Source organism: Pelobates fuscus, chromosome 9 (assembly GCF_036172605.1).
Source record: "Pelobates fuscus isolate aPelFus1 chromosome 9, aPelFus1.pri, whole genome shotgun sequence".
Lineage (NCBI taxonomy): Eukaryota > Metazoa > Chordata > Amphibia > Anura > Pelobatidae > Pelobates > Pelobates fuscus.
In genome coordinates, this window is record NC_086325.1 from 100,140,109 (window position 1) to 100,167,356 (window position 27,248).

Here is a 27,248-nt window from a genome sequence, read left to right on the forward strand (position 1 = left end):
TCAATTTCTGTTGAAATCTGCACTTTATTTTTTTTTTTTTTTATAAATCCTTTATTAAGGTAAATATTTTTAACATGAGTAAACAGGAAAGACCGTCTCACATAAAGTTTTACAGTTATACACAGTGCCAACCCAACACAGTTGAGTGTATTTTTAATGGTAGAGTCTAGCTTGGTCCACCCTATAACAAGATTCTACAAAGTTACTTAAACACATATCTATAGCACCTGCTTTTGTTGTTTGACTTTGTGATTCATCTTAGGCACTAGAGTTTAGCGTGAAGCTTTGGTATCTTGCAGTATAACCTTACATAATCCCCAATAATTGATGCTTCAAATGATTGGCAATGTATAAGGTGATAGGGCGTGGAACTGATGTGCCTTCATGTCAGTGATGGGTAGTGATCAGGAGGTTGGGTTGCATCATCTGTGTATGCATGCGGTGCAGGTAAGGGATTAAGGTTTGGCGTTAACAGATCAGTGGGAATAGGTAACCTTATGGGAGGGGGTAACCGGGTATGGAAAATGTTTTAGGGAACCCACAATGCAGAGTTGTAGAGTAGCTTCTTGGGCTGTATGCCTTCTCTGGTTAGTGTGCAGGTGCATGCCTGGAGATGCAGATGCAGGAAAAGCAGTTAGGCAGGGGAGGGGCAGGTAGTGTCCATGTGAAAGGGGTAGTGGGGAGACTATATATATATATATATATATATATATATATATATATATATATAAATATATAATGGTGGCAGCTTGTAGCCCCATTACTGAGAGGAGAGTAGGAGGAGGAAAGTGAGGTTGAGTAATGTGTGTTAGGGTAATTTCCCCTGGCTCAGGTGAGACCACGAGCTTCGCGGCCCCTCGTCTCCTGCTGAGGAGTGGAGAAAAAAATGGAGAAGGTAAGGTGGAGGGAAAAAAAAGGTATGGATCAGTCATCCCCCCCTGCACCTTCCCCCGTTTCATGTTTTATGTTTATGTCATTGACAAGACGAAAATCAATACAAATCTTTAAATGAATAAAAAATAAAAAAAGCCTCTGCTCTATTCCCATTTTTTGATGGTCACATTAAAATGCAGTCTGGTATCCATTGTCCAGTCTCTCACCTCAGCTCTTAAAAGTTGCTCTGCCTGACTCCTTGTCATGTTCTTGCAATACCATCTGGTGGAATAACAACAGTTAATCACTAGAAACAAGTAAATGCCAGGTATGAAATATATTTTTCTAAACATCTCTGTATCCCTATATACGAGATACCTGGAAGAAGAAGGATGGGCTGTTTTTGTCTCAATATTTTATTCAAATTAATAACAGAGCATATTTGCATTGAGTAAAACGGTCAAGGTCAAGAGTTATTTAAAATATGGTATATATATCTAGAACATACATTTAGAGCAATCAGCTTTATGCAACTGTGATGCTAAATAACTGCAAGGGAGACATCAATTGATTTTTTTTTTTTTTTTTTAGAAAATAGGCTTTACAACAGAGAGAACAGATTTTAATATACACAGTACATCAAACCCAGCAAGTACAACACACTGCCACACATGCCATCAACTTCATCAGATACAGCGGAAACAATCTCTTGCATATTCCAATTTTTTACATCTTTAATGGAACAATTTGAAAAGACAGATGTATAGCTAGGTAGCAATAAATGCTGGCAAAAGACTAAAGTTCATCAAGTGTATTAGTGTGTGCGCTATTGGTTGAAAAGAGGATAAAAAACCCATTTTGCGTTGATTTCTAATTGTGCTACAAAAGTGTCAGTTTCAGCTCCAAAATGGCAATCAGATTTCTTTTTGACTCAGGAAGCCACTGCTCTGCATATAAATTATTTTACTGTTAATTATTCTGTTTTTCTAAACGCGCCAGTCTATTCCAAAAACAACTATAGGATCTGACACATTCACTTGTTTAGGTAGATCATTCTGCATGTTACTGTAAAGAGCCCTTTTCTCTGGCAAAGGCAAAATCTAATTTCTTCAAGTCTCAATGGATTTTACCAGATAACTTTATACTGGTCCTGCATATATTTCTATAATGTTATAAGAAGATGTTTTTTAAAAGTAAACAAATTAGTTTTCTAGCCTTCTTAACTTCCATTCTCCAAATAGTACTTCGGTCAGTTTCTGCATTTTTTTCTTGGATTTAAATATACTTTTATTGAGTAATGCTTTCCTATTGACAGCTTGAATGCGCGCGCGGCACTTGCCGCGCATTCGCATTCTGCTTTGCTGACGTCGGCGGGGGAGGAGAGGTCACCAGCGCCGAGGGAGCCCGGCGCTGGAATAAGGTAAGTGGCTGAAGGGGTTTTAACTCCTTCAGCGCCACGGGAGGGGGACCCTGAAGGTGGGGTCACCCTCAGGGCACTATAGTGTCAGGAAAACCACTTTGTTTTCCTGACACTATAGTGATCCTTTAAGTGTATTTTTTATATTAATATATACATATATTAATATAAAGATACACTTATAATTAAATTACACACGTATATATATGTATATATATATATATATATATATATATATACATACACACACACACACACACAGACACACATATATCAAAATACACTTAGAATGAAATGATATATTTATTTATTTATGTATATATAAATAATTAAAAATAATAGGAAATATATATATAATTCATATACATTATTACATAAATAATTTCATAAATATAAACGTAGACTTCAAATATATAAATATGTATATATATTTAAATTTTACGTGCATATTTATGTAATATTTTTACATAATTAAGTAATTTTATTAATTGCAATTTGAGGGACCTGCCTGACAACCCAGGCCGAAAGTCCAGAGAATTTAATTTGCGAGCACTGTATTCAACCCTGTAATTTTCCATGACACCCTAAAACCTGTACATGGGGGGTACTGTTTTACTCAACACAAATATTAGAGTTTCAAAACAGTAAAACATATCACAGCGATAATATTGTCAGTGAAAATTAAATTTTTTGCATTTTTCATACACAAATGGCACTTTCACTGATGATATCATTGTTGTGATATGTTTTACTGTTTTGAAACACTAATATTTGTGTTCAGCAAAGTCTCCCGAGTATAACAGTGCCCTCCATGTACAAGTTTTATAGTGTTTTTGAAAGTTACAGGGTCAAATATTATGCTTGATTTTCAATTTTTTCACATTGAAATGTTGCCTTTGAGAGCGTATTGTAGCCCAGGAATAATAACTACCCCCATGATGGCATACCATTCGCAAAAGTAGACAACACAAAGTATTACAAATGAGGTATGTTCAGTTTTTTTTAGTAGCCACAAACACAGGCCAAAGTTAGCGTTCATAATTGTTTTTTGCATTTTTAACACACAAACAAACATAAATGCTAATTTTGGCCAGTGTTTTCTGACTAAGTGGCTACTAAAAAAGACTGAACATACCCCATATTGAATATCCTGGGTTGTCTACTTTTAAAAAATATGTACATGTAAGGTGTGATTCAGAGATTTATGCCATATAACAGTTATACAATGTCACTATTGATACATTTTAAATATATATATTTTGAAACAGCTATGTCCTACTTGTACTTATAGCCCTATAACTTGCAAAAAAAAACCAACTAAGAACATGTTAACATTGGGTATTTCTAAGCTTAGGACAACATTTTGAAACTATTTAGCGCTGGTGTTTTTTTGGCAGTTGTAGATTTGGGGGTCAAATTTAGAAAAAGTGTGTTTTTTATTTTTTCATCATATTTTATAATTGGTTTTTATATTAAATTATATGATATGATTAAAATAATGGTATATTTAGAAAGACCATTTATGGCGAGAAAAACTGTATATAATGTGTGTGGGTACAGTAAATGAGGAAGAGGAAAATTACAGTTAAATACAAACACAGCAGAAATGTAAAAACAGCCCTGGTCCTTAACGGTAAGAAAATTTAAAAACAGTCTGGTCACTTAGAGATGAGGACCCAGCACAAAACCCTGAGGGACTCTACTCACCACTGCTGTCCACCTGAAAATATATTTTAACAATTACTTTCGACACTCTCTCTGTAAACCTCTGTTCAAATCTATAACAACCATTTCCATGTTAGCCAACTGCTTTTAATATGTACAGTAACATTTTGAATGGAACTGTATGGAATGTCTTAGTAAAATCCCTCTATATAACATTCCCTTAAACACCCTGATCTTTACTTCTACTAACTTCTTCATAGAATGCAATAACGTTTCAATCCTAATGTCCCTACTTTCGAGGTCCATATTGCTGGTGTGTCTGAGTGTATTACAGAGTTCCATAGCAATAATACTGACAGTAATAAATAAGTAAATAAAATATATTGTTCTTGATATAAATTACATTTTAGTTGAATAAATTTATATCAGTAAGTCAACAGCCCCGCCCTTGACCTCACTAACTCACACACTTAAAATTAAAGTGTTCCTCTTTGTCCACTTTAAATATTTTGAGGTATGTCTTAATATTGTAAATTCACTTTCAATTCAGTTTGAAAAATCATGTTTGTCGAGACATGGCATGTGTGAATGCAGTGGTATATCTGTTTAGAATGCCTATGAATGTGAATGCTTTAATGTATGTATAGTAATTCAGAATGCATTTGTTTGCAGGGTTAGTGTATGTGTTAATGTTGTTGTATATGTTTGTGGAGGGTTGGTGTGTGAATGTAGGATAGTATCTGTGTGGAGTGACAGTGCATACAGAGTGTATCTGTGGTCAGTGCCATTGTGTCTTTATGAATGTAGGGCTATGTTTGTGTAGAGTGACTGTGTGTGTGATTAGATGGATAACATATGTAGGGTTAGTGTTTGTGTGAATACAGTCTGAGAGTTGTGTGTTTATGTATTCAGGTTTTACTTGTCCAATGCATTTTTTGCCCTTTGATTCTTATCTCTGCCCACCTGTACACTTGTATTTCTCCCCACTTGTGTCTCTCATGTATTTCGTTTTTTTTTTATACTCACTCATATATTTCCAAAGGATCCTGGGCTTCTGTGACGTAGTTTCCAGGTATAAATCCTTCCCGTCTAAACAATAAATAAATCAATTTTTTTTAAACAATATGAATGTAAGGTAACAGCCCAGCTAGTATGTTGCATATTAGACTACTTCACCTATGTACCGGGTGGGCAAAAATTAAGAGTGGGTTTGAGGAGTGAATAACTTCTTTATTAATGAACCAATTTCAATGATATTACATTCAATGAATGTTTAACGTAGGAAGGTACGGAGAATGACATCTTTTAAATGAGCTCCATTTGCCGCCTTCGATTGCATTGTTCTCAACATTAACAAAGAGTTAATGTTTGAAGCTCTAGCGCTCAAATTTCTGTACAGATATTCTCCTTGAGCTGATCATGTGAACGCGGTTTGTTCACGTACACCCACTCCTTCAGATATCCCCACTGGACGTAATTGGCAGCTGTTGGGTCTTCACAAGCATATAGCCTATTATAACATGCTATTATCTTCTTCACAAGCATATAGCCTATTATAACATGCTATTATCTTCTTCACAAGCAGATAGCCTACTATAACACACTATTATCTTCTTCACAAGCAGATAGCCTACTATAACACACTATCCTCTTCACAAGCAAATAGCCTACCCAACCCCAATTTTTTTGCTCACAGAACCAGGTTGTCTCGGCATTGAAAATAAAATTCTACTATTTTTACTTGTTCTTCATTTGGGGAATTACGCATGATGAATCTCCCAGGACTCAGTTATAATATGTACCTGCAACAAAACAATGTAACTACTAACAAATACGTTATTTACCTGTCAAAACCTACTCTGAATTTTATAACATGACAGGAGGCTTCGTATTTGTTTAAGTCTCTCTTTACTAGAACTCCACAGCAGCACAGAAAAAACAACGAATCAGAAAAAAGTTAGGCACTATAAAACTCCCCTCCCCATGCATCATTTCCTCTTTCTTTGCTGCTCTGCAGACAGTACAGGTCAGAGTACCACTGCCTCCTGCTTATAGTGGGTGGCTTTGGGTTTTATTATGATCTATTAGAATTTATATTTGGTATCTTAGTATATTTACTTATTTGTTATCTGTACTTATTTATTTAGTATCATGTTTTTCTACTTCTATATATTTATATGTTATATTTTTGTGTTTAGTTATATATTGCTTATATATATATTTACTTCTTACTTTTGAATTTTGCTTCCCCTATCTTCTTGGGGATTCCTTTCCTTTTATGTGGTAGTTTTAGGGGAGTTCTTGGGGATTTCATTTTCAGCCATGCCTCCCCCCCCTCCCTTCGTTGCCCCACTCTCTTTGCCCCACCATTACTTCTGCGGGCCGCATGCGGGGTATAGGGGTTTCAGGAGACTAGCCTCTGGCACGAGTACCCAGCGGCCGCTCCGCTCACCTACGTGGCCATCCCGCTCGCCACGTGGCCGACCGCCGCACTCAACTTCTTCTAAGTGCCGCAGGCGGCCGTCTGGGTGGAGGAGAGTGCGCCTACTCGCGGCCCCTCCTCCGTCCACGGTGGTCGGATCGCGGCTATTGTTGCCCTGCTTATTCCCCGGCGGATTTCTGCAGGTTTGCAATAGTGGTTTTTCATAAGTGACTATATGTTTTGCTTACAGTGTGTATCTCACAGATTACTGTGAGTCTTATGGCATTTTTCCTATCAGATTATATCTAAGATTGCTGTGAGTTTTTATTGGCAAATATATCTGAGATTGCTGTGAATTCTGCTGACTAGTTTATATCACAGATTACTGTGAATTTTACTGACAGTGTATATAACAGATTACTGTGAATTTTACTGACAGTGTATATTACAGGTTACTGTGAGTTTTGCTGCCAGTGTGAATCGCGGATTGCTGTGAGTTTGCTGTCAGTGTATGTCACAGATTGCTGTGTGTTTTACTGTCAGTGTATATCTCAGATTTAGTTTTGCTGACAGTGTATATCACAGATTGCTTTGAGTTTTTGCTGACAATGTTTAGCGCAGATTGCTGTGTGTTTTACTGACAGTGTATATCTCAGATTTAGTTTTGCTGACAGTGTATATCGCAGATTGCTGTGAGTTTTGCTGACAGTGTATATCACAGATTGCTGTGAGTTTTGCTGACAGTGTATATCACAGATTGCTGTGAGTTTTGCTGACAGTGTATATCACAGATTGCTGTGAGTTTTGCTGACAGTGTATATCGCAGATTGCTGTGAGTTTTGCTGACAGTGTATATCGCAGATTGCTGTGAGTTTTGCTGACAGTGTATATCGCAGATTGCTGTGAGTTTTGCTGACAGTGTATATCGCAGATTGCTGTGAGTTTTGCTGACAGTGTATATCACAGATTGCTGTGAGTTTTGCTGACAGTGTATATCGCAGATTGCTGTGAGTTTTGCTGACAGTGTATATCGCAGATTGCTGTGAGTTTTGCTGACAGTGTATATCACAGATTGCTGTGAGTTTTGCTGACAGTGTATATCGCAGATTGCTGTGAGTTTTGCTGACAGTGTATATCGCAGATTGCTGTGAGTTTTGCTGACAGTGTATATCGCAGATTGCTGTGAGTTTTGCTGACAGTGTATATCGCAGATTGCTGTGAGTTTTGCTGACAGTGTATATCACAGATTGCTGTGAGTTTTGCTGACAGTGTATATCACAGATTGCTGTGAGTTTTGCTGACAGTGTATATCACAGATTGCTGTGAGTTTTGCTGACAGTGTATATCACAGATCGCTGTGAGTTTTGCTGACAGTGTATATCACAGATCGCTGTGAGTTTTGCTGACAGTGTATATCACAGATCGCTGTGAGTTTTGCTGACAGTGTATATCACAGATCGCTGTGAGTTTTGCTGACAGTGTATATCACAGATCGCTGTGAGTTTTGCTGATAATGTATATCACAGATTGCTGTGAGTTTTACTGAGAGTGTATATCACAGATTGCTGTGAGTTTTACTGTCAGTGTATATCACAGGTTTCTGTGAGTTCTACTGATGGGATATATCACAGATTACTGTGAGTTACAGGTATATATGAACTCAGTTATACAGGCTCTGTACAGGGTGTATACAGTGCCAGTTAGCTCTAGGATTTATGTGCTTCTCAGTATATATTTTCTGGTCCAGCTATGAGGTCTCAGATGAGACTACTCTGGTATGAATTATCTGTCCATGGCATATTTATAAGCTATCAGACCTGACTCTGACTCAAACTGGTAGGGGAGACCAGTCTACGCCGATTCTATACTATTTTATCAGATTCTCGGGGGAATTCATCGAGTTGGCTATCGTTAGCCCTACTCCTGGAAGCGTCCATGGTTACAATACCCTTTGAGTGGTATGAGGATGGTAATCTATAATTTTGATAAGAAATTTCAAACAGATCGGTGTGAGCATGGGCATACCAATTCACAGTTTAAGGAGGGTATTGCTCGGTGTATCTTACATTCATGGACATGATAGTCACTGGAACATCTTCTGCTTATACCCAATACAGCTGGAATACCACTACTTGCCTGCTGGGCATTTGGGACTGCCAGTCCCGGTTCAGGTTATTCACACGGCATTACGCTGTCTGAAAGGGTTGGTGTCTACCCAAACTCAGAGGTCCCCACTACTCATTCTATACCCATTGTAACGCGCTGCGGAATTGGATGGCGCTATATAAATAATAATAATATAATAATTATACACAACCCAGGATTGGCCTGCTATGACTGTGCCCCATTGATTGGCCCGCTATGTCTGTGCCCCATTGATTGGCCTGCTATGTCTGTGCCCCATTGATTGGCCTGCTATGTTGTTGCCTATTTGAATGGCCTGCTATGTCGGTGCCTATTTGCTTGGCCAACTATTCTGTGTTCATTCGTTTGGCCTGCTGGGCCTGTACCCTTCTGACGGACCGGCTCTATGGGTGCCGAACCCCTTTTTGGCCGCAGGCCTGGGGGAATATCACTAAGGAAAAGCCAGTGCCCACCTGTGACATGGAGATAGGCAGGTGTCCAGACAAACACCATTGCGATACTATCCAAGAGGACACCAGTATACGGCCATCTGAATATGGTGGGAAGGGTGAAGGCCCTGAATCTCATGCCTGAAGGGCAAGGTTTCTTATGAAGACCCGGACACACATCCACAGTTTACGCCAGACCGGCGACAGTACATCTCCAAGGAGAACTTCGCACAGGCAAGGACTGGTACTCAGACACCTACAGGAGAATGCGGTGTTTTCCTTGTCTTTAACAACTACTCCGTATCTGCCTCCCGGTATCCATATAGGTATCGGTAGTTATTCCTGCGTAAGGTTAGCTCCTGGCCCTGTTCAGTGGGGCTTACTTGTCTTCCCTTCCGGCCCGCTATTTGCCTTCTAGCTGAGATGGAATTTAAGTTTTTGCTCTTATCTACGTTATTGTTGTTTTTTTTACTTTTTCCTTTCGCTCGGGTCGTCGAGAGGCCTGACTTGACCTCCTCCGACCGCCAGGGCGCTCGTGGATTGCAGAGAACGTCTCCAGCTTTCCTCAGATTACCAGCAGTCATCCTGGACCCCGTGGGCACGCGCGCGCACGGGATCCGGACTGTCAGTTGGTAGTTTTTCCATTGTTGCTTCCGAAGATTGCCCTCAGCCTTAGGCTGATATTAGTAATTGGTGTACCCTGCAGTTGGTCACCCCGAGTCTCTAGGGACTCTAGTTTGGATCACAGGAGGGTGCGGCCCTCCATCACCTCGATCCGAGAATATTTTATCTTCAGGAACAGAGAGCGAACCCCTCTCAGATACGGAACCGGACACTGATTTGTTGTTAGAGGGTGCAGCCCTCCCTCAACCTCAGCCAGATACTGAGCTGGATAAAGAGGACATGTTTGGAGGACTCATTCTCATAGAGAGAACCGGTCACGGATGTAGACTCTACTGTTTGGTTATTTACGGGTGCGGCCCGCTCAGGCTATCAGCCGAACGCTATCGCGATATTCGATCACATTAGTAGGGAGCGCAGCTCTCTCATACACTCGACGCTCTACAGTGCCGGCCATTTGTTCATCACACAGGCTTGTACCTGTGCAAGACATTGATGACTACATGGAGGGGCGTCCCTCCTGCATTCAATTAGATCTGTCGTCCGTGCTACTGACTTCGTTATAGAGGACTGCCTGATCATGCAAGATATGCATATTTAGACTGGTCCCCTCTATTCTATCTCTTGTAAGGGATCTACTGGATCCGGACCGCTGTAACACACGCAAGACATTCTCACAGAGGTATAACAGGGGGAGACTCCCACTTATTTACAAACACTCCTGGAGATGGTACGGCTAACGGATGGACCTCAGGTATTACGGGAGTGCAGGTTTTGGTATATTCTGCACCATATAAAACAGAGGATTGCTTTCTGTTTTTTGGATATCCAGACCGTTACGAACAACTGCGCAGACAGTTTCTCCCATATTTAGATGACAGGAAATACAGAGACCTTCATGGAGCAAACGGGCACTGCCTTGCTCGAGTACCAAGATTAAGGAAGGCCTACTACCCGGTCTGAAGGTAAACCATTCGCATGGAAACCCCGGTTGTCTTGAGTTCCCCGGTCATTACGATCTTGGGATTAGATGGCAGGACTGCCCCATCTCCTCGGAACGCATACCTGATGAACAGGATTCAGAGATGGTGGGTCCTCCATCTATACTCTATTTATCCCTCACGAGAGCAGTTTTGTTTTGGATTCGCGCTAACCTACTTTTCAACTACCGTCGAGGAGACCTACGAGACTTTATGGGGGTACCTGGTGTGCCCCGACTCCTACACAGACATCTTTCACTCTTAGACGAGGACATATCTGGATGGAAACCTGCACTCCGGTTTGCACTCCCCATCCCTTTAAAGTTTTCTGGGATTCACTGTTCCCGGAATAGTCAACCACCGTTCCTACACACAAGTTCAGTTCGGAACCCTGAATGGACGTCCTTTTGGAGTCTTTCCTCTACCGCGTCTGAGGATTACACAGTCCACTTGGAATATTGGAATCACTTAGGATACGGCTAGTTTGACCACACTCTTGCCTGCATTATAAATGTATTCTCGGATGAGACATCTTACGGGTAGGCCAGGAGAGAACGAAAGATCCTACTCGGTTCTATTGCAATTTGGTGGTGGACTTATCCTTGAGATTGAAGATCTGCCTGCAAGGCCACATTGCCGGGTGACCCTGGCACTCTCGGTGGAGCAACCTTACACATCAAGAGTTGAGACATGGTGGCAGTGTCTTATCGCGGCCCTAAGTCCGCAAATGACCTTCGACATTATAACTGCAGGAAAATGGCTAATAGGTGAGCTTGCCAGCTCATGGACCAGCTGGTAGGAAACAGGTCGCAACCCCACGTACAATGGATCTATCAATAGATGATGTTTTTTCCGTTTTGGGATACTTCACCAACTGGCATCTCCATCGATCGGTGTATTGTCATCTATCGCAGTTGGAAAGTCCATTTAGGATTGCTCGGGTAGCTCCGAGAATAAGTACCAGCGAAACAAACAGCGTTGGATTTGTTGACTGAGCGTTAAAACAGCACCATTCTTATCCCTCCCTTGTTTTATGTTAATAGTTTGGATTAATCAGGTACGTATGCAACTCTGTTTGTTGTTTCTGCTACCGGTCGCCTGTTATGTTTATTTTTTCATAAGTAGGGTTGGGATATCTACATATTAAGGTAATTTTGGTTGCTACTTTGGGTGCACACATGTTTTTCAGAGTATTTTTCATTGGATAATCAACCTGTTCTATTCTGTTTTTCTCTCGTTTCAGTTTACAGTCCATCAACTCTATCTGGTTTGGCAGTTCTTCTCGGATGGTGGACATAGTTGTATTCATCGTATCTAGGACTTTGTTTCTTCCCCATTATGTTTTCTGCCTTTTATTCTGTTTTGTCGCAGCTTGAAAGAGGAAATGATGCATGGGGAGGGGAGTTTTATAGTGCCTAACTTTTTTCTTATTGGTTGTTTTTTCTGTGCTGCAATGGAGTTCTAGTAAAGAGAGACTTAAGCAAATACTCGCCTCCTGTCATTAATAAAATTAAGATTATAGGTACACTAAAGCTAGCATAATCTACAATTTTGGCCTACTCTGTATTAAATAAAGTAAATAGACATATTAGATTATTACTTCCTCCAGGATTTTTAATCACTGCGGATTTAAGTTTTGTCCCTTCCTCATTTTTGCTACTTTCTTATCAAGCTTTTACACAGAACATGATAATGATTTGTTGCCAAGTAGCTATGTGTGCTAGTAAAGATAAGTAGCAGAAGGGTTCACACAGCTGGGATATTCTTATTTAAAAATACTTATTTAGTATTTTTTCTTCACTCAAATTAAGTAAGTCATTAACTAAACCAGTGCAAACAAAAGTATCCTCAGAATTTCATATGTTATGTCTCCTGAAAGGTACACTCTAATGTTTCCTTAACTCCTTAAGAACCAATGACAGTCTATGCCACCTAAACAAAAGACTTTCTTGTGGCTGGTACTCCGGAACTTTTAGTTCCTCTCAGTCTAGGTGTGGTTACTCATAGATGAAAAAGTAATTTGATCTCTTTAAAGGACCACTATAGGCACCCAGACCACTTCAGCTTAATGAAGTGGTCTGGGTGCCAGGTCCAGCTAGGATTAACCCTTTTTTCTATAAACATAGCAGTTTCAGAGAAACTGCTATGTTTATAATGGGGTTAATCCAGCCTCTAGCGGCTGTCTCATTGACAGCCGCTAGAGGGCTTCCGCGCTTCTCACTGTGAAAATCACAGTGAGAAGACACCAGCGTCAATGCTTTCCTATGGACTGGCTGAATGCGCGAGCGGCTCCTGCCGCGCATGCGCATTCAGCCAAGGAGGAGGAGAGGAGGAGGAGAGTCCCCCGCTCAGCGCTGGAGAAAGAGGTAAGTTTAACCCCTTCCACCCCCTAGAGCCTAGCCTAGGGCACCCTCAGGGCACTATAGTGCCAGGAAAACGAGTACCGTATATACTCGAGTATAAGCCGAGTTTTTCAGCACATTTTTTGTGCTGAAAAACCCCAACTCGGCTTATACTCGAGTCAATAGTCTGTATTATGGCAATTTGCATTGCCATAATACAGACTGGGGCTGGTAGAGCTGTACTTACCTTTCCTGCAGCTCCTGTCAGCTCCCTTCTCCTCTGTGCCGTCCGTTCAGCACCTCGGTCAGCTCCCAGTGTAAATCTCGCGAGAGCCGCGGCTCTCGCGAGATTTACACTGGGAGCTGACAGAAGAGCTGCACGGACGGCGCAGAGGAGGAGAAGAGAGCTGATAAGAGCTGCAGGAAAGGTAAGTACAGCTCTGACAGCCCCCTTCTCCCCCCACTGAACTGCCAATGCTGGACCACCAGGGAAGGAGCCCCCCTCCCTGCCATGAATCAAGCAGGGAGGGGGGACGAAAAAAAAAATGAATAATAATAAAATAAAAAAGTTAATTAAATTAAATAATAAGAAATAATAAATAAAAAAAATTAAAATATATTTTTAAAAAAAATAATAAAATTGCCAACCCCCACCAAGGCTCTTCAACACACACACACACACACACACACACTGCATTCATACACACACTGCATTCATGCACACTGCATTCATACACACACTGCATTCATACACACTGCATTCATACACACTGCATTCATACACACACTGCATTCATACACACTGCACTCATACACACACTGCATTCATACACACTGCACTCATACACACACTGCATTCATACACACTGCACTCATACACACACTGCATTCATGCACACTGCACTCATACACACTGCATTCATACACACTGCACTCATATACACACTGCACTCATACACACACTGCACTCATACACACACTGCACTCATACACACACTGCACTCATACACACTGCACTCATACACACACTGCATTCATACACACTGCACTCATACACACTGCACTCATACACACTGCACTCATACACACTGCATTCATACACACACTGCACTACTACACACACTGCACTACTACACACACTGCACTACTACACACACTGCACTACTACACACACGCTGCACTCATACACACACGCTGCACTCATACACACACGCTGCACTCATATACACACACTGTAAATAAATATTCAATTAATATATTTTTTTAGGATCTAATTTTATTTAGAAATTTACCAGTAGCCGCTGCATTTCCCACCCTATTCTTATACTCGAGTCAATAAGTTTTCCCAGTTTTTTGGGGTAAAATTAGGGGCCTCGGCTTATATTCGGGTCGGCTTATACTCGAGTATATACGGTATGTTTTCCTGGCACTATAGTGGTCCTTTAAAGGAAAGCAGTCACTGCCCAGGATTTTTAAACTGTTTACTGAAACCTGTATTTACAAATTTACATTTGCAAGGTTGTAAAAATAAAATAAAATGTATAAATCCAAACTGCTTTATCCTGCAGGATGTCAATCATTATAATATATTATAAGCTCTGTCCTTTGCACATGGCAGTCAGTATAAAGAAAGCATACAAAGGAAAGGAGGAAAATAATATTTTGATTTCTCATCTTCAGCTGGAATGTTTCCCCTGGCGTTGCCTTGTCTGAACTGAATTATGATGTCGTTTTCTAAACATGTAATTTTAATTTACAAGAAAACTATATGAGAAAAGGGGTTTGCATGGCTTTGGGGAAGCATTGGGAGCAATTGACAAACTGCATCACTAGAGAGGAAATAGTCACATTTCACTGTGAACAGTCCGCTCACATAAAGCATTTTACCTTCTGAAGTGCTTTATGTCTCTGGAGTCTGTCATTTCTGTGACAGTTTATAAAAGTGCTGATTTCAATAGCAATCATCACTTTTGTAATTGGGGCAGGAACACCTCCATGGAGGTCAATCAGACAAAGGCTGCAAACAGCAGCACGTGATTATTCTTTAAGCAGGTATCACTCAGTCCCGCGACCTCCAAAATGAGTGCTATTTGAAGGGGAGGTCGGGGAGGAAATGAGGCATTGGCGAATCCCTGGGGTTTATAGAGCACTCCCCCTGTCCAGAAGGCCACGAACCTGTTTTTGGAGACTGCTGCATGCCTGTAAATCCTTACCGTATTGGAGAATAGCTGCGACCCAGTAAAACTTTAACATGCTGTAACTCGGGCACGCAGTCTCTGATTAGGGCTATATTTGGACATCAGGGGCGCTCAGTGAAGAGCTTTCCAGGGAAATATATTATATGGCAGAAATTGTTTATGTTGTTCCTCTAGGACAGTGAGGGAGCAGCATGGTGCTGACTGTTGATAATGTAAGTAAGTCCTCCGTCAGAAACCATCAGTTCTGTAAATTCGCTGCCTGGATAATAATTCTAAAATTGGATCGGATTACCTCTCAATGTATATTATTGTAGTCTGCATAGGAACATTGCCCCTCCTACCTAGACCCTATATAGAGAATAGTTTCTCAAATGTTGTCAATTCAGATTTTTGAGAGATAAGTTTAATTCTAGATGTGAACAATGAGCAATGAAACTGTCAGCTGTCTCAGAGTAAGATACATTATTATCTACATTTTATTTCAAATGCAGTGGTTTTCATTTCATCATGACACATTAGAGAAGACATCACTGATCACACCAACATTTTAACTGTTTTGACTTTACATTGATAGATATTTTTGCATTTTAAGGAGACTTCTTTAGCCAAATGTTTTAAAAAAATGTGTTTGAGAAGTGTGTATGAATAACCATATATTGTATTAATGGGGCACTATAGTCACCAGATTTACTACATATTAGTGTAGTTGTTCTTGTGCCTATAGCCTGTCCCTGCAGGCTTTTCAGTGTAAAGAGAAAAGACAATGTTTGTATTGCTGCCTACTAGAAGAGCTTCCTATCTCAGTGTGCAGCACCTACGTTCAGGTGACGCTGAACGGTCCCCATAGAGATTAATTGGTTCAATGCATCTCTATGAAAAGATGCTGATTAATTGCATCGTGCGGTTTTGCAGCGCATGCACCATAGACTCCCAATGCTTTCTTATGGGATTTCTGATGATCTCAGTCATGGAGCCAGGGGCAGACGTGGAAAAACCGGCGCAGAGAGGGAGAAGAGATAAGTAAAATACCTTTTCACTGCAATCTGAATGGGGCTAGTAACCTAAACAGCAAATCCAGGATGACAGTGTTAGAAATACATGTTTGTATTCCTAACACTATAGCGTTGCTTTAATGCATTGTGCCAACGTAATAACTCTTACCCATTCTTGTCTCTTGCTCTCAGCCAGGGTTGTCCACTGCTTTCTTCCAATAGCAGATACTCTTCTCCTTTGTGTAATGGAAGGTCTTGGACATTCAATGGTGTAAAGTCATACATAGCTACCACCTTGCGGGGTCCTGATGAATGTACAGGTGAGGTGGGGGCTGGTGGTAGCGGCTTTGTTACTTTTGTCTGAGAGCAAATGATGCTTAGAATTAAAGATCATAATCAATCATTGTCAATAGACACTTTCTATATATAGCATTGAACCAAAACTTACTAAAGCTTTGCTTTCACATGTCACTTAAGAAATCAGTATCATTGAAACTAGAACCCATGCCCCGGTTAAACATTCCCCCCACCCCCCTACTGGGAAGTATTAAAGAAACATTCTAAGCACTATAACCACTAACATCTGCTGTGTAGTGCCCACAAGCTACCGAAAGCTCTGCTAGTGAACTAAGCCAGCTATTCAGGGACTGGGGCTAAGCAGAGCTCACTTAAGCTCCTGTAAGGCACCTGGAGTGGTGGACACCAACAACCTGGTGGCAAAAGGCTTCTAGAAACAGAATTCAAGAGTAAATACTATATTTATATATACATTATCCTAACACATGTTTCTTTTCATTTGATATGTAGATACCTGAGTTTCATTCGGTGCAGGTGGTAGTGGTTTCCTGGATCTACGTTGTGAGCGCTCATTTGTCCGTACTGGTAAATATAAGGGTGGAGGATTGTAACTGTAAAAACTACTTTTCAAACTATAATTTAAAAAAATGCATATATATTGGGTATTTATTTTTATACTATTATATACTGACTACCGTTGGCACCATGTAGCAGTTGGCATCCCAGAGCATTCTTTGCAGTTTGAGCACAGCACAGATACTGCCCATCCTGATGGAAGAAAGGGTGATACTTTTGGGCCACATCACTGTTAAACCTGGTAACTAGAACCAAACAGAAAAAGGGTAACTGGATGCAGTTTAAAGTATAAGGGTAATGGTTAAAGAGAAAAGGAAAACAACATTAGAAGCAGATAGAAAATAAATGACCTGAAGTTAGGTTGATCAGATGTGTGTTTCACAATTGGTTGCAATAGAAACTGGAGCCACAATCATAACTAGTGAATATACAAAATCAGGTGTTACGGTCACAAGATGGTAAATGACCCACCTACGGCAGGGAATTAATTTACTAGGTACATAATTGCTAACTGTTCTGTTTCTGCAGTACAAGTCCCAATTTTTAAACTTAAAGAGGTGAGCTGAGTCAGAACAATGTATGAACACAAAGAAGAGGAAGGTTTTCCAGCTAAGATTATGAATTATTCAGGAAAGCAGAAGAGCTTTTGTTGGTCCTAATTGTAAAAAATATAGAAGTTAAATATATTAGACATGTGCAATTAGTTTCGGTCCGAATTTGAATTCGGACGAATTTCGGGCAATTCGGAATTTGGGTACTTCCGAATGTCCGCGCTATACCGCGAGTAGGGGCATGTCTATTAAACAGTGAGCAGCATGTTTAAAAAAAAAAGGTCCCCCTTCCCGAGCCCCCACCCGCGCTTTTCAACTAAAGGGGGGGCCAATTGCCCCCCCCCCCGGCCCCCACCCCTGAGCGGCGGGTGGGGGCCCTAATGTAAAATAATGGGAAGGGCCTATTGTCCTCGCCCCGGGCCCCCACCCCTGAGCGGCGGGTGTGGGCCCTAAATCAGAATTGGGGGACCTAATGTTCCGAAGTTGCCGAATTTCTGAAGTGTCGGACTGCCGAAGTCCCGAATTGCGAAAATCCCGAATTTCGGAATGCCGAACCGAACCGAAAATTTTCCCCATGCACATGCCTAAAATATATTTCTTTAATTCCAAAATCAATTGCACAATAAATGATTAACCAAACTTGCATTTTTATATAGTGCCTATTTCGTGCAAAAATGAATATTGTACGAAAAGCTGAAATGTATGAATATTACAACCTGGGATTTTATTATTACCAGTTTAATTTGCAATAAAAGTATGATCCTGTCTAAATGTAACATTTATATCAGAAACATGTCTGCAAGATTGACATAATATGGCAACCACATGCTCAATGTAATACATTTACACCTCATCTAAGTAATGAAAAGTAAATTGAAAAAGTAGACACCATGAACTACAATAAAATTGTATATAAATATTGAACTAAATGTTTTTCAGAGGTGTCAATGAGTTTACACACACACACACACCTCTTTTCTAGCGGTTTTTCTTTTCACAGTAATCCTGTACAAGAATAGCCTTGTATGTAGCTGTAAAATTGTGGACGCAATGTGGTAAACCACTACTATAAATCAGTGTTTCTCGACCTTTTACGAAGAAGTAACCCTGCAGGTGTAAAAAAATAAATAAAAAAATTCTAAGCATCCCTGCCTCAAGAACGTAATTTCTGTTGATTTAATTTTCAAATGAAACGTGTATACGTGATACTTAAGTTAATCCCATATTGGAGAACAAGCCTGATTAAAGGTAGTAAAGATAGTTTAAATCAAATATGACATAATGTGAATAATGTGTATGTAAAGATAAGTGTATGAACTATTAATATGAAGTATAAATGTTACAAAATGAACATATAAAACACACAAAAGTTATTGTCACACACACACACACACATAGGACACTGACACACACTTACAAACAGTGAACATTGACACACACATTCACACACAGAGGACACTGAAACACTTAGGAACAGTGGACAATGACACGCACATTTATACACAGAGGACACTGAGAAACACATTTACAAACAGAAGACACACACGCTTAAACTTAAACACATTTAAACACTCACTGACAAACACTTTCCCTGATTTGACACACACACTAACAAACACACAAATCTACACACAGAGAACACTGATACACACATTTACACATAGAGGAACCTGATGCGCACACACACACACGACACACTCACTGACGTACACACTCATCTATTTGAAACACACTGACAGACACACACATATTCACTGACAGACACACACACAGTTACACATAGATGACACTGACACACATATTTACACACAGAGGACACACTTGTCACCAGTGGGGTACCTCAGGGATCTGTACTTGGACCCATTCTCTTTAATATTTTTATTAGTGATATTGCAGAAGGTCTTGATGGTAAGGTATGTCTTTTTTTCTGATGATACTAAGATATGTAACAGGGTTGATGTTCCAGGAGGGATAAGCCAAATGGCTAATGATTTAGGTAAACTAGAAAAATGGTCAGAGCTGTGGCAACTGACTTTTAATGTGGATAAGTGCAAGATAATGCATCTTGGACGTAAAAACCCACGGGCAAGGTACAGAATATTTGATAGAGTCCTAACCTCAACATCTGAGGAAAGGGATTTAGGGGTGATTATTTCTGATGACTTAAAGGTAGGCAGACAATGTAATAGAGCAGCAGGAAATGCTAGCAGAATGCTTGGTTGTATAGGGAGAGGTATTAGCAGTAGAAAGAGGGAAGTGCTCATGCCATTGTAAAGAACACTGGTGAGACCTCACTTGGAGTATTGTACGCAGTACTGGAGACCGTATCTTCAGAAGGATATTGATACCTTAGAGAGAGTTCAGAGAAGGGCTACTAAACTGGTTCATGGATTGCAGGATAAAACTTACCAGGAAAGGTTAAAGGATCTTAACATGTATAGATGGAGGAAAGACGAGACAGGGGGGATATGATAGAAACATTTAAATACATAAAGGGAATCAACACAGTAAAGGAGGAGACTATATTTAAAAGAAGAAAAACTACCACAACAAGAGGACATAGTCTTAAATTAGAGGGACAAAGGTTTAAAAATAATATCAGGATGAATTACTTTACTGAGAGGGTAGTGGATGCATGGAATAGCCTTCCATCTGAAGTGGTAGAGGTTAACACGGTAAAGGAATTTAAGCATGCGTGGGATAGGCATAAGGCTATCCTAACTATAAGATAAGGCCAGGGACTAATGAAAGTATTTAGAAAATTGGGCAGACTAGATGGGCCGAATGGTTCTTATCTGCCGTCACATTCTATGTTTCTATGTTTCTATACACTCACTGACATACACACTCATCTATTTGAAACACACTGACAGACATACGCACGTTCACTGACAGACACACACACAGTTACACACAGAGGACACTGACACACACACTCCCTGACAGATACACTCTCATGGATTTGACACACACTGACAGACGCATTTACTGACACACACATGTTCACTGACAGACACTCTCACTGACACACTCAACGATTTGACACACATTGACAGACACACATGCTGACACACACTTACTGACAGACACATACAAACACACTGACAGACACACTCACTGATTTGACACACACACACACACACACACACACACACTCACTGACAGACACATACCCATTCTCTCACACACAATTACACCCAGGCTCCCTACCTTTGGGAAAGCTGGGGTGTATCCTTTCCCTGTGTTTGTGTAATCTTCATGCTCATCCAAGGGCGGAAGAGGGAGCAGTGCTGGAAGAACACAGTGATTACAGCTCCCTTGCCACATCCATTCTCCCTCCTGGGGGATGCTAATGTGGCCAGCCAGCCAGCTCTTGGCACCCCCCCTGCCTATGGTACCACAGGTTGAGAAACTAGGCTTGAAATGACCTTGTCAATATCAGAATAGAAAAAAGTGAAGAATGGAAAACAGATATGAAGAAGAAGAAGGTATGAGGTAGTGGTCTACATAGAGCTACAATGTTGGTCACTGAAATATATCAACAGACATTCAACTAGCATCTTGTGCTTAGGTCTACCTCTACCATGCAAACCTAGGTATAGACAGGACAGAAGCACGTATGAGTGGTTGGGATAGTGCTGGACACAGATACAGAAAATTATTGCAAGTATACTGAGAGTAAACATGAACACGCTGAAATGAAAGGATTACAGATTATTGGAATTCCGAGAACACAAGCCAAGGTCAGGATATAAGAAATCAAGAATAGTCAAACAAGCTGGGGTCAGATACCAGATAAACAATAACTATAGGAACTCACTCTCAGGTATACAAAAACCACAGCAGGGCATGGAAACAAGGGGCTGATTTTGCTCTTGAGTACAATCTTTATAACCAAAATGGATTGCACCTGAATATAAGAAGAGTTTTGTGTTCTTAGAGGGAGGGGGGGGTGGGGGGGTTACTAGAAAGTTCTAGGAGGTTTTAAACTAGGAGCATGCGCATTAGCGCTCCCCATAGGAAAGCATTGAAAAATAATTTAAATGCTTTCCTATGGGGATTTGAGCGACACTGGAGGTCCTCACACAGCGTGAGGACGTCCAGCGACGCTCTAGCACAGGTTTCCTGTGCTATAGAGCAGGAAGTGACCTCTAGTAGTAGACAGCCACTAGAGGTGGAGTTAACCCTGCATGGTAATTATTGCAGTTTATAAAAAACTGCAATAATTACACTTGCAGGCTTAAGAGGAGTGGGAGTTGGCACCCAGACCACTCCAATGGGCAGAAGTGGTCTGGGTGCCTGGAGTGTCCCTTTAAGTACAATAATGCCAAAAATGTTCAGAGTGTAAACAAAGCCCCAGGGCCAGATAATATTCACCCACATTTGCTTAGGGTAGAAATATCCATACTATTTTTTTCAGGATTTTTTTTTCCTTTTCTTTTAGAGCAAGGGTTCCCAACCCGGGGTATGCGTTCCCCCTGCATTACAATTCAGTGCCCTAGTACGGTAATGGCGGCCTCGCAAGTTGGGAACACGGTCATCGGGCAAACCTGGCAAATGCACGGTTTGCCGCGATAGCCATGGGCCGAATGGGGAGATCACAGGATCTCCCATGCCAGCCCTTGCTGGGCTAGCGCTCTCCGAGCGCCGGCCCTGCTGTGTGTGCGTTCATGGGCTGGTGGGGCGATCACAGATCTCCCTCACTGGCCCACAGGCACTGACAGGCGGCCTGCAAGAGAGGGAGGGAGGAGCTGGGAGGCAGAGGGTTCCTCTCGCGAGTTCCGCAATTCGGAGTGTTGCCGCGGGTTACCACGGCAACGCTCCGAAGATCTCACAGGACGACTGAACTCTGCCTGCAGCCAGAGTAACTGGAGGCAGAGTAGTGCTGCTCATCCCCATTGGACCACCCTGGGGAAAAGGTAAGAAGAGGGGAGAGGGGACATACAGTTTATTTATTTATTTATATATAGACTCTAGCAGCCATCTAAGGAGTGGCCAGTGGAGTTATTTTCTCTTAAAAGACAGTGTTTATTGCAAAAGGCCTGAATGGAATGATTCTACTTACCAGAACAAATACAATAAGCTGTAGTTCTGGTGACTATAGTGTCCTTTTAAGTTTGGAAGCTTAAGAGGGATGTATGGGAACAAAACTTGTGTGGACTGGCTGACAATAAAATTAGTTTAGGTAATGCAGACGTTGGTCTCTCTAACACTGTGGCATGTCCCCTTTTTTCTACACTCACTAGATACACCTTTTCTCTGTCTCAGACTATATACCAGGAACTTTAGCCTGCTAGTAAGAAGATAAGGAGAGAAGTGGACCAGCGAGTGCTAGGGGACAGTCCTTAGAAAGCATGGAGTGAGCGCATCATTAGACGCATTTATGTCAAGCTCAGGGTGCTGCCTGCATAGTATGCCCTTCGTTGGACAGCCTGCATGATTGGCGGGCAGCCTGACATGCATTCATGCCAGGCTGTCCTTCAAATTCTTTGGACAGACATGCCCCCTTTTTGGGCATGTTCTCCCCTTTTGGCAGGTCTGGTCACGTGATCCGCACCAGTGGCCCACCCTTTTACCCCGCCCATTGCCTTCCTGCTTCACTGGACACTGCTGTTAGGGGTTATGGATTTACTTGAAAGATGAAAGCATAAATTAGAGAGAGATTAGCATAGGGTATGTGTTTTCTTATAGCTGCATCCTATGAGTTTCCCTCCAGCGCCATCTCCATCAGATACATGACGCTTGGGAGGTATGACTGATTTAGTGTTTTTGGTTGATAAAATTCCGTAATTAGGCCCATCATAATTGTCAGCACCAGGCCCAGTGTGCTCTTAATCCGGCCCTGCACATGCAGATACACAGACACATATATACTGAGACAAAAAGTACTCCTTTCCCTTGGTACCTTGTCCTGGGATTGGGGTGTTACAGCCTTTAGAGACACTTCACAAGCTGGATGAGGTAAAAAGGACTTGCTCTTTTTATTGTGGTTCCAAAATAAATGCACAGTAAGGTATAAAAGGTTGTAAGAAAATATATAAAACAAAATCCTTGCTCTTCTGAGCACTAACTAAACAAAATAATTAGCTAACTGGGTTGGATAGCTTGTCCATTTCCCAACATAACCATAAACAACAACCTTACTGTTTCAGGGTTTTTCAGCTCTCTGTTTCCACTCACAGAAATCAAACACAATCTCTCTCCTCTTTTGGCAGGGGAGTACTTAAAGGGACACTATAGTCACCTGAACAACTTCAGCTTAATGAGGTTGTTTAGGTGAGTGCTACAGCTACCCGGAGCCTTTTTCTTGTAAGCACTGTATTTTCGGAGAAAATGCAGTGTTTACATTGGAAGCTTGGAACACCTCTTGTTGCAGTCAATCAGACGGCCACCAGAGGGACTTCCGAGTTCAGAGGCCCTAAAAAGGCCTCTCGTCCGATGCATTCTGGGTGAATGCATCAGACGGGCTATCAGCACACAAAGCACTGTGAACGCGCTTTGTGTGCTGACAGCCTGTCAGCACTGCTGTGGGCGTGGCTTCAGCTGACAGCTGAAGCCCGAACCCACAGGGATGCTGTCTGGCCACAATAGTGGTTGAAGGGGGGGGGGGGGACGGACCTACTCTCCTCCGCCCCCCCCCCCGGCCCCCACCCCTGAGCGGTGAGTGGGGGCCCTAAAAATAAGGGTGGCACATACTGCCCCCCCGGCCCCCACCCCTGTGCGGCAGGTGGGGGCACTAAAATTATCAATAAGGGGGGACCTATTGTCCCCCCCCGGCCCCCACCCCTGTGCGGTGGGTGGGGGCCTTAAAATAAAAAATAAGGGGGGGACATACTGTCCCCCCCCCCGGCCCCCACCCCTGTGCGGCGGGTGGGGGCCCTAAAATTCACAATAAGGGGGGGGGGCCTACTGCCCCCCCCCCGGCCCCCACCCCTGAGCGGTGGGTGGGGGCCCTAAAATTCACAATAGGGGGGGGACCTACTGTCCCCCCCCGGCCCCCACCCCTGTGCGGCGGGTGGGGGCCCTAAAATTCACAATAAGGGGGGGGACCTACTGCCCCCCCCCCCCGGCCCCCACCCCTGAGCGGTGGGTGGGGGCCCTAAAATTCACAATAGGGGGGGGACCTACTGTCCCCCCCCGGCCCCCACCCCTGTGCGGCGGGTGGGGGCCCTAAAATTCACAATAAGGGGGGGGACCTACTGCCCCCCCCCGGCCCCCACCCCTGAGCGGTGGGTGGGGGCCCTAAAATTCACAATAAGGGGGGGGACCTACTGCCCCCCCTGGCCCCCACCCCTGAGCGGTGGGTGGGGGCCCTAAAATTATCAATAGGGGGGGACCTACTGCCCCCCCCCGGCCCCCACCCCTGAGCGGTGGGTGGGGGCCCTAAAATTATCAATAGGGGGGGACCTATTGTCCCCCCCCGGCCCCCACCCCTGAGCGGTGGGTGGGGGCCCTAAATACAAAGCGGGCCTGCAATTAGGCTAAGAACACTCTGATTGGTGGGTTTAAGCCAATCAGAGTGCTCTTTGTCATTTTACAAGCGTGGGAAAGTTCTTTGGAATTTTCCCACGCTTGTAAAATGACACAGAGCAATGTGATTGGATGGCTTGAAATCCATCCAATCACAGTGCTCTTTGTCATTTTACAAGCGTGGGAAAGTTCTTTGGAATTTTCCCACGCTTGTAAAATGACACAGAGCACTGTGATTGGATGGATTTCAAGCCATCCAATCACATTGCTCTGTGTCATTTTACAAGCGTGGGAAAATTCCAAAGAACTTTCCCACGCTTGTAAAATGACAAAGAGCACTGTGATTGGATGGCTTGAAATCCATCCAATCATAGTGCTCTGTGTCATTTTACAAGCGTGGGAAAATTCCAAAGAACTTTCCCACGCTTGTAAAATGACAAAGAGCACTCTGATTGGCTTAAACCCACCAATCATAGTGTTCTTAGCCTAATTGCAGGGCGGGGCAAGGCTTTATAAGCCTTCCCCCGCCCTGCGGAGCTCAGTCTGCGCGGAGCCCTCCATGGGTGAAGATGGATTATTTTTTTTTGCGCTCGTTTTTTTTTTTTTTTTTTAATTGCGTCGGTTATTATGGATTTTTATTTGGCCTTTTTTGGGGCTGAAGAAAGAAGATTTTAGAAGAAAGAAAACATCGAATGGTAAGTTGATTTTATCTAATTTTTTTACAGGTTTTTAGTTAATGGTCCCCCCTCATTATTTTTAGGGTGAGGGGGGTAGGTAGGGAGATATTTTTTTTTGGGGGGGGGAGGGTTAACTAGGGTCCCCCCCCCCTTTGTATTTAGGGCCCCCACCCACCGCTCAGGGGTGGGGGCCGGGGGGGGACAATAGGTCCCCCCCCTTATTGATAATTTTAGGGCCCCCACCCCACCCGCCGCACAGGGGTGGGGGCCGGGGGGGGACAGTAGGTCCCCCCCCCTTACTGATCATTTTAGGGCCCCCACCCGCCGCTCAGGGGTGGGGGCCGGGGGGGGGCAGTAGGTCCCCCCCCTCATTGATAATTTTAGGGCCCCCACCCGCCACACAGGGGTGGGGACCGGGGGGGGACAGTAGGTCCCCCCCCCTTATTGATAATTGTAGGGCCCCCACCCGCCGCTCAGGGGTGGGGGCCGGGGGGGGACAGTAGGTCCCCCCCTCATTGATAATTTTAGGGCCCCCACCCGCCGCACAGGGGTGGGGGCCGGGGGGGGGGACAGTAGGTCCCCCCCCTCATTGATAATTTTAGGGCCCCCACCCGCCGCACAGGGGTGGGGGCCGGGGGGGGACAGTAGGTCCCCCCCCCTTACTGATCATTTTAGGGCCCCCACCCGCCGCTCAGGGGTGGGGGCCGGGGGGGGGCACCGATTTTTTTTTTTTAATGAATGAAAGTTCATATAAAAGCAAGAAGGAAGGCTGGGGGACCTGTCTTTCTTGCTTTTATATGGTGACTATAGAGTCCCTTTAATAGCACCTGTAATTAACAATCCTTTTCAGGTGAGGTAAATTAGGATTGAAACTCTGGAACTGGACTTCTCACCTGTAGGTTCCAAGCAACTTCCAAAATGTGGAGTGGAGCACTGGCCTATCCTACTCTCCAAGTGCTCCACCCAGGGCTCAAATATACACATATTTAACCCCTTAATGACAGAGCTTCAGAAGCTTGTCTTTCACTTAATGACAACGGCATTTTTTGCATTTTTTTGCTGTTTGCGTTCAACTGCAATTTGCATTTGACTAATTTATTGCACCGACGCATATTATATACCGTTTTTTAAAGGACAGAAAGGGCTTTAATTTGAGATATATATATATATATATATATATATATATATATATATATACACACATGTATATATGCACATGCTTTTTTATTATAAAAAGAAATACAGAAAAATGCAAAAAAAATGAAAAATGTTTTTTTTTTTACAGTTTTTGCAATAATAATGTGTGCACAATTAGTGCAGGTTAAGGAAAGTAATTAAAAATAAATTCATTTAGTTGTTATGATTTACAGAATATATAATGTGTCTGGGATTTTAAGGTTTTTTTTGGTAGTTACAAGTCACAAAGCACAAGGAGTAAAATAAACTTTTAATGTGGAGCAATTTTAGAATTTGGTATGTTTGTCTTGTCAGCTTAATAGCCATAAAAGAAAACAAAATTGCCACACAAAAGTATATATTTATATAAAGTAGACACCACAGGCTATTTACCTAAGGTTGTTTTGACACTTTCTAC

General features: G+C 42.4%; 1 protein-coding gene across 2 annotated transcripts in view; it reads right to left on the reverse strand.

The window, feature by feature from the left end:
• The window catches only part of BTK (Bruton tyrosine kinase), a 158,167-nt gene that overhangs the window by 19,158 nt on the left and 111,761 nt on the right, over window positions 1-27,248 (reverse strand). The window contains exons 6-10 of one of the 2 annotated variants that reach the window (XM_063432219.1): window positions 17,076-17,201; window positions 16,895-16,962; window positions 16,253-16,443; window positions 4,982-5,044; window positions 1,101-1,155 (exon numbers count right to left, since the gene is read on the reverse strand). In XM_063432219.1, coding sequence (XP_063288289.1) covers window positions 1,101-1,155; window positions 4,982-5,044; window positions 16,253-16,443; window positions 16,895-16,962; window positions 17,076-17,201 — 503 coding nt within the window. Of the gene's footprint in view, window positions 1-1,100; window positions 1,156-4,981; window positions 5,045-16,252; window positions 16,444-16,894; window positions 16,963-17,072; window positions 17,202-27,248 lie in introns of both variants that reach the window. The other variant, XM_063432218.1, reaches the window with a different exon arrangement.